We start from the raw sequence: 9,230 nt of genomic DNA on the forward strand, positions 1-9,230 counted from the left end.
AGAACACGTTTACTGGTCCCATCGGTTCGATTAAGAGAGTTTTTACTATATTTATAAACATTTCTTCAATCTAAGAAAGTTGCCAATATAATTGATTCCAATATAAACTAGGCTATAAATTAGAGAAATTAATAGGATTTTTTTTTCCAACAAACTTTTATATGTAATGTTAGCCATTACATATATTGAATTCTTTAATTCCTAGGAGGAGCATAAGGTCATTAAACATATCTAATAATCGACAACATTTTTACAAATCCAATATATGTTACGTTTATTTTTAATTAAATTTAACAATTGTGAAACGAAAAAGAATTACAATTTTTCATGAAAATAGAAAATTGGGTGGGATAATATTAATCGACAACTGCAAAGTTATTCCTTTATTCCAATGTTATTCCTTTAAACTTAATCAAATCACAACAGCTGACGAAACTAAGCTTTTGGTGAACTACTAGTCAAAGGTTTGTGTATTATGAAATATTTTACTAGAGAAACATCATATAAAATACGATCTTATTTTAACTATGCATTGATATAGAATAACTAATAAACTTGAAATAATTTTTTAATATGCCTCTATTAAATCAGGTATAAATCAACTCGTTAGTGACAGCAGTTCTACGTTTTAAGTCGTTCTTCAATTCTAATTGAAACAGTTTATGTGTTAGAAATAATTTTTCAGTCAGATGTAAATCAACTTGTTTATAAAAGCTGTCGTAATTTTCAAAATTCATTGAAAAAATAAAAACATATTAATAATAAAATTTGATTTTTCTCAAGCTTGTCGGTATATTCAAGGAATAAATTGAGTTATCGTTAAAGTCAGCAAATGGTCGGTATTCAATTTATTATTGTTTAGTATTTGTATTTATATGCAATGCTTTTAATAATTGTCTTTGATAAATCCACAAAAATTTAATGATAAAACACGATCAATAATTCTGATCTATCCCACATACATAATCACGGGCCGCAAATGGGAATGAATTTGACATAAATAAAGTAACCTACCTATAAGTCAACCGTAGAATAGCAAAAATGAAGTAAACATGGCTCTGTATTCTACTGAGAGAAGCGAATAAAGTACTGATGCTTTTGGAACGAAATTAACCGACTAGCATAAAATCACACACGACTCAGGTGTTTTAGAGAGATCCTTAAAGAACTAAGAGAACTGATAGTGATGATGCATAAAATTATTTATTTTTTTTCAGCTAAGTCTTTCCTAATAATTAATAATATTATTATGTGTGTATTTGTCAACAAGTGTTTACATAGAATTCTTAAAATATGGTGGCCTGATCTAACATTAATATGAGAACCCGCTGAACCAAACGAATCAAAAAGCAGCACAAACTGAAATAAACAATAAAGCACAAACTGACATGGTATCCACAAGGTAGCAGAAGACCTTGTGGGCCAACAAAACATGGAGAAGAATGGTCGAAAGTGAACTATATGAAACACGATACACTTGGATCTATAGAGAAGTGCTAAATAAAGTCAGATTGACAAGAATTATTGAGGCCCTATGCCCACTGGGGAATGTATACAATAGTAGTAGTAGTAGTATAAAAGCAATGGCTTAAAATTATAATCTTATTCTACTCGTAAATAAAAATGGCTCAGTTTTTAGATCATTTTTAGTTTTTAGCTTATTTATTAATGATTTCTCAATGATCTAGCTAGGCTTGTTAGGGTTAAATTCATTTGGATTTGGGTCACCGAAATATCTCGGCTAATTGTAGGGCATCCGAGTTTGCCAAAATAGGCGCTCTTTTGCCTAAAATTCACTTCTCATATATAGGCGTTCCACTTGCTACAGTTAAACTGGCAATGAAACAAAAATACCTGGGCATAGCCAAGCAATACTTGGCTGATGAACCTCATTGCCAGATAATTGATTGACTTAGTCTAATTAAGACAAGAAACGAACTAGTCAACAAAGGCGGAATCTGCTCAGCACTTCAGCACTACGGTATCTGTACTAACGGGCCACTACAAAATAGGACCTGGCTAATTTTATGGAACTGTCAGTTTGGTTTTCCTTTACCTAATGGGTGAGTCATTACCTTTTTCGGCTTTGGTTGTATACTGATTTAAATCTGTGTACATATCAATGCTATTACTTTTGTACCACAATGTTTGATTTAAATTTTATTAGAAAAAGCTAACTATTTATGATTTAGAAATTGAAGTTTAGCAGTTCAAAATCAACTACTAATTAGCTCTTTATAAATATTAAATTTTCAAATATTTAAATATCATTTGGAAATGAGTTTCAAATACATTTAGTATTTACTCGTTTTAGTTATTTGCACTAAAAATTGTTTTCAACACCTCTGATGTTACTTTTACCACATAATTTCACTTAACACCTTTGAAGCTTAAAAACTCAAAAATAATAATAATAGTAGATGAAGACAAACAAACTGAAAAACTTACAGATTCATTCGTGCAAGTAAAGAAAAATGTGCGCGTGGGCATGCCGTAAACCCAGATACCAGAAGAGGGACCCTTTACTGCATTTTTTTACGTCACAAGACAAGACAAAACACAACGCAACATACTTTAGAAAAATAAACTTAATAATAATGAAATATTTATAAAAATAAAATTACAGTTGAACTGCTGGGTAAAGGCATGTGAAGTGCAGAAAACCAAACTTCATGCTAGAAATGTCAGATAAGCAATGTCAAGTCAAGTCGAGTAGAGTTGAGTTGAGTTGAGTTGAATAAGTGTACAGCATGTTTACATACTAGTTTATACAATGTGGTTGTACACTATATATAGAGTAGAGAGGAGTATGTAAGAGAATACACAAGAAAGTATCTGTACAAATTTATAGGCAAAATATTTCTATATGATGATGTTCAAAGTGCTTGTATAAAATATTTTATGATGCATAAGTGTGTATATACGTACTTGCAATAAGGCGATCACCAACTGTATTGGACCGCAGCGTACAACAACTGTGCCGATCGTTGTAGCGCGCATGCCTTGATACACGCCACCATTACCAGTTGTTGGACCAATGCTTGTACTATCGCCGTCTAATGTGACATTTGTTGCACTAGGAAAATCAAATCCGCCGCCAATACTGCCAGCTGCCATACTGCTGCTGGCAGCCACTAATAAACCACTTGGAGTTGGTGATACTGATGATGACATCGTTTGGTAATTAAAATTTTCATGTTGGCGTGAGGGAGTATTTGAGATATTTGAACCAGAATAAAGCGAAGACATCGATGAGTCCAATGGTCTATGACGTTCCATTTTGTGGCTTATTTCTAACGGTAGTCGTGTGCGCTATTAGCGTGTCTCGCATATAATAAGGCAAATAACGAAATTAAGAATATCTGCTGTTATTGTATTGTGTAGGTGTCGAAGTATTTCTCATGCAATCCTGTTGTTAATTGGTACTTTAATTAATAACAATTTTAACTATTTGACATTAAAGCTTAGATATTTTTAATGCGTTTACACTTTAATTGATGTGATATTTTAAATATATTAAATTATTTCGTTTCGTTTTGTTGATCAAAAATTCGTTGTAAATTTTATTTTCTAATTTTGTTTAATTAATTTTATACAATTAATAATTAAATATAAATTAAATAGGGAAAAAAAACTTCGTTATTTGGCTAAATTAATTTGACAAAAATAAACACGTAAAATAAATAAATTTCTAGTTTCGTTTTTTCAAATGCTCGCGACTTCACCGTTTCTGAACGTCTGTGCTTGAACGCTCCAACTGCCAACTGAAACGCTCCTCACATGCGATCACTGCTGCGAATATCGTAAAATAATAATAATAATAAAATTAAAAGTAAAAATTGCTATGACTTCATACTATGTTTCAATATTGTTTTCATTTGCTTTTATAAATGTATTGTTTTTTTTCGCTAGATTCGCTAGATTCGCTAGTTTCGTGTGATTTTTGATTTTTGCGTTTATTTTTCGTTAAGAAATTTCAATCGGTCCGCCACTAGTAGTGCTCTGGTCCGCTCATTCTATGCTCTATTCTAGTCTATTTTTATCAAGAAATAGCAAAATTACGATTACAAAACACAAATAAAAACATGCCCAGTTGTTGCAAATTTATGTTTAAAAAAAATTATTTTCAAAATTATGTATTCGGTATTTAAAATAAGCTTTATATAAGGCAGTTTATGTATCAGTATTACTCAAGTATATTTTTTATTTATTTTACAGTAATAAAATTTAAATTAAACAAACTTTATTTCCTTTTAATTTGATCTCGTTTCTCTGCTATAAGACATTATAAGACATTTTATAGAAAAATCATTGAAACACAAATCTGCGTTGAAATCTGCTGTGATTGTGCGAGCCTCGTCATTTGAAATAATCATATGTGCGATCACTGATCGTTGACGCCGTCACAATTCGCGCATCTCATAGTTACGCTTGATTTTTTCTCCTTCAGTGAGTTTAACATCAGACCGCGTTCTTCACAATTATTTCTTGTGCTTTTCAATTCCCATTTCCACAAATATACTTTACTGATTTCTATTAGTTTTTTTTTTTTTGTCAGTATCTTTCCATTTGGTGTTTGTGTAAATATAAATTGAATTCAATTGCAAAATTCTCAAGAGAAATGCACATTAAATATTGCCTTAAGAAAAATTAGGTAATAAGTTTTAGTACTTCTATCTATAAACATACTTAAATTATATAAACATTCATTGTAACATGGAACATTTCCTCATTGCTTCTATTATTGTATATATTACAATATTTTCCACTTTATTTAGCGCAACGAAATCTTACAATTACAAGGCTTTTAGTTAAAATGGAACAATTTTGTGTAAATAATCAAAAAAAAAATATCTTAAAAATTTTAAAAAATAATTGATAGAGAAACATTTTTAATCGAAATGGATATTGTAAACCTTAATTATTTCAATCAAAATTATTTATATATTTTTGCCAGATTCCCGAATGTGACAATCCAACTTGCATGAGCTTTTCAACCAGATTAGTGTTACTGATAAAATATTATCTCTCGTGAGAAGACGTTTAATCAAATTTTCTGAAAGTATTCGGTTTTAGTCTGGCCCAAGAGCAAAATCCTCATCCTAAAGCATGCTATACTAATGTTGGAGGAATTTGCATTAAGCATCTAAGATTAAGAAATCCTAACCGAAAGGTGTTTTGGTCTTTAACTGAAAGGTTAGTCAAAATTATTTACATATTTTTCGTCACTAGATTTCTCAACCAAAACTGCGTTATCATTGTATATAAAATGTATCTATTTAAAGTAGCACAACCTCATCTCTGTTTGGATATGGACTTTTAACGATCTTTTTAATGGTAACCAGCGTTACTATTGCAGGATACTAATATCTTACTAATATTAATAACATCTGTAATTGAAATTAATTGGGACTTGTTATCATATTATTTGTGAGTATCCGATTTTACTCTGAGAGAGATGCAGGATATTGATGCGGGAGCACCAGTTAATACTTAACGAAGCAGGCTTCACTTAAAAAACTGAATAGCTAATATATATATATACAGTTACGATTAGTTGTATACAGCAATACAAAGCATTCTTTGTGATAACTATATCTTGCTCCATTGAGATCGTAATTTCATGAATTTCTATTCTAGTCTATTCTGCTCTACGTAACTTTTAAGGGTTTCTCAGCTTTGTTGTACTTCTTTTAAACCAAATTTAAGAAGAGAAAGAAATGATGATCACATAGATGAATTTTTAAAGAAAAATAAGGTGAATATACTGTAAAAATTAGACCTCGGTATCGATAGCTGAGCATAATAAAAGCGAACTTTATATTCTTGAGCATACAAATTATGGAATGAATATCATCAAGCGGAAAAACAATAAATAATGTGATACCTACTAAATAGTTTTAAAGTAGAAAATAGTTATTGAAAAAGTCATATAAATATAATGAAATTAAAGAAAATTATTCTGTTTATTGAATAACTCCTTGTACTTTTTAGCAGAATGTAGAGTATGTATATTCTAGTTCAGATTTATGCTCCTATCTCCGAAATATCCCCAATTTGTTTCTGTGGCATCCTGAAAGAAATGTAATAGCTCACAGAATTTTTCTGCAGTTTACAAACTATTTTTTTAAATATGAGTTTATATTTTTGGAAAGAATAATTTAACGAAACCATTTCCTATAATTTTCAAAAAAAATAATGTCATAGAAGACTAAAATATATTATATATATTATTAAAATGAATGTGTATTCCACGGAAGATTTGGCGCTAAATCCAGAGATCGACATGGGTTGAAAAACATTGTTCTAACTTCTTGTGAACACCAATATAATACTACTGTTTACTTAGACGGGACTACATTCTTTTTACTTAAAGTATTTTATACACATAACTAGTTATTATGTAAATTCAGTAAATTCAGAAGTTGCCGTACAATTAAAAAAATGAAACCTTGTTTTATAAAACAATGTTTTTCGTAATTTACTCATATTTACTAATTATTTTTATACAATTTTGTTTGCAACATTAATTTTCACTGTATTGATTTAATAGTTCTATATTCTAGTATTACTTCTGTTATTTTATTATTTTTATTGTATATAATTATTTATAAAACTTTTTGATTTAATGACCAAACCTTTTTATTTATTGTTTTTATTTTTTAAACGGACTAATGGGTAAATCGTTCAAATAATACAAAACTTTTTAAATTATTTTTAAAAAAAATGTGCATTATTGTAACCAATATTTCGAAATACCCTGATTATGACTATAGGCTATAGTGAAAATATTGGTGAACATAAAATGTAATTGAAAAAAATAATTTACAAAATGTATTATTTGAACAATCGATCAATTAGCCCGTTTCAAAAATAAATATTATTATTTTTAATAAATTATCACTTTTATCATAATTTTATTTTTATTGAATTATTATTTTTATTATATTATTCTTTTTGTTATATTATCATTTTTATTATATCATTATTTTTATTATATTATTTATTTTATTATTTATCATATTTTTTTTTTATTAAATTATTATTTTTATTATATTATTCTTTTTGTTATATTATCATTTCTATTATATCATTATTTTTAAATATGTTATTATTGTTATTTTACTATTATTCTTATTATACTATTATTTTGTCATTATTTTTATTATTATTTTATTATATTATTAATTTTCTTATATTATTATTTTTATTATACTATTTTTTGTTTTTTACTGTTATTTTTATTATTTATTTTATTCTTATTTTTGTTTTATTATTATTTTTTTATATTATTATTTTTTTTTATATTATTATAATATAATATTAAATAGTAATTATTTTATTCCTATTTAATTTTTTTATACCAGTATTATAATATGAAATAATAATATATTTTTATTTTACAAAAAGAATAATATAAGTTTTAATTTGACGTCGAAATCGGCTATTATATTTAATAGAAACTAGCAAAAATTCTTTTCCAAAAAGAATAATGTTTTTATTAAAAACTTTTTTTAAAAAATTTGTTTATATCAATAATTCGAGGTATTTTTAACAGCACTTAGTTACAACAAAAAAATTTATTATTTTATTAACTATTTTATATTATTTTTTTTATATTATTTTTTTATGTTATTATTTTTTATTTGTTTTTGTTCATAATACCTCAATATTAAAAACAAAATTTTATATTAAGAATATATGGTAGTTACTTTCGCCAAAACGCTTGCTAAAAATCAAAATCAATTATTTAAATAAAATTATAATTTCTTTCCTCTATATTACACAAAATTGTTTTTACAGCAAACCTAATTAGGTGTCAAAATTAATCTTTATAAAAATTAAAAAATTAATACATTAATAATTTTCTTAATTAACATATATTTATTACATGTTCATTTCATTCATTTCGTTTATATAGGACTTTGAGATATAATTAATAATAATTTCAATTGACATTGAATTTGTTTTTATCATTTTCTATTGCAAAATTATGCTAATTAGCAACGCTGACGTTTCAATTATTTATTATAGCAGCCAGGCAGGCCTTAGTTATTCATACGAACACACGGTATATTATCCAAAGCAGCATTTGGATTTAAAAAAATAAAAAGTTTTATATAAAAATAAAATCTAATAAAATAGCACGCGCAATAAATATTCTTTTATTGTTTTATATAATATTTATTTTTAAACAAATTTTTCGAATTTATTACTTAATAAATTAATTTATAGAATGAATTTTTTTCTAAATAATTTACAACAACAAAAACGAAATAATTAATTTAGTGGGGTAGAAAGGTCAAAGGGTTTAAATAAAAAATAAATTTTTTTTATCATTTTTTAATAAATTTACGCACTGTTAGGATTTTTAAAAAACTGCACATATTAAGTGAAACACAATAACGAAGGATTAGCAACAATAATTTACTATTTACAATTATATAAAGTACACAATTTCTTATTTATTTTTATTTCTTTTTTTTTCTTGACTTAATTTTAAATAAATTTCTTAAGAAAATTTATTTCTTTTGTGCAAATCACGACAATTCAGAAAACACGCTCTGCACACACACGATACACTGACGAGACTGAATTGCGATGGAGGAACAAACAACAGACACGACGATCACTTGTACCGCCGTCGTACATGGCGCAAAAACAATAAAAGCAAACCTAAACAAACAAACAAATACAATAACAAAAACAACAGCAACAGCAAGAAAAAAAGCAAAAAGCTTGGAGGGCATAAACCAACTTAACTGGGCTATGCACAAATTTTAATGGTTAGCTGCAATGTGGCGCGGCGCATCAACAGTGATCAGCATCAGCGGCAGTGAAGGTGACGCTTTATTCTGGTTTCGCTTAACATGGTAAATGATTTCAACAGCATTAGAAAATGAAAAAGAAGAAGAAGACATAATGTTAACAGTGCCAGAAATTGTGGCAAAATTTTGTAAACAAATGTTAACAGAAGCCAATCTGTTAACAAACTGTTAACAAAAGGCTGAAGAATTATTAGCAATGTTGTAGTTATATGGGGGAGAGATTTGAGAGCTTTGAGTGTGCAATAAAAATGTATGTAAAGTTTTAAGAAAATAAATAAACGAACAGTGCCACTGTGCGATAACTTAACAGTTGCTGTTAGCTAACATGATCACTTGAGTATTGTTGCAGATAGTTTGTTGTATCTATGTGTAGTCGTATCTGTTGGCATATTAAAGCTTAAC

The 9,230-nt window shown here is 27.5% G+C and overlaps 1 protein-coding gene across 1 annotated transcript; it reads right to left on the reverse strand.

Moving 5' to 3' along the window:
• Positions 1-2,862: 2,862 nt before the first annotated feature.
• LOC119679485 lies at positions 2,863-8,596 on the reverse strand. Its single transcript, XM_038091869.1, has 2 exons — positions 8,361-8,596; positions 2,863-3,409 (listed from the first exon to the last, which is right to left on the reverse strand). The coding sequence occupies exon 2, from the start codon at positions 3,277-3,279 to the stop codon at positions 2,863-2,865; it is 417 nt and encodes a 138-aa protein (XP_037947797.1). The 5' UTR covers positions 3,280-3,409; positions 8,361-8,596.
• Positions 8,597-9,230: the final 634 nt, after the last annotated feature.

This window comes from Teleopsis dalmanni, chromosome 1 (genome assembly GCF_002237135.1).
Source record: "Teleopsis dalmanni isolate 2A chromosome 1, ASM223713v2, whole genome shotgun sequence".
NCBI classification, from domain to species: domain Eukaryota; kingdom Metazoa; phylum Arthropoda; class Insecta; order Diptera; family Diopsidae; genus Teleopsis; species Teleopsis dalmanni.

Excerpts from the sequence above, each read along its gene's own strand:
- LOC119679485 (XM_038091869.1), bottom strand. The coding sequence starts at position 3,279 with ATGGAACGTCATAGACCATTGGACTCATCGATGTCTTCGCTTTATTCT.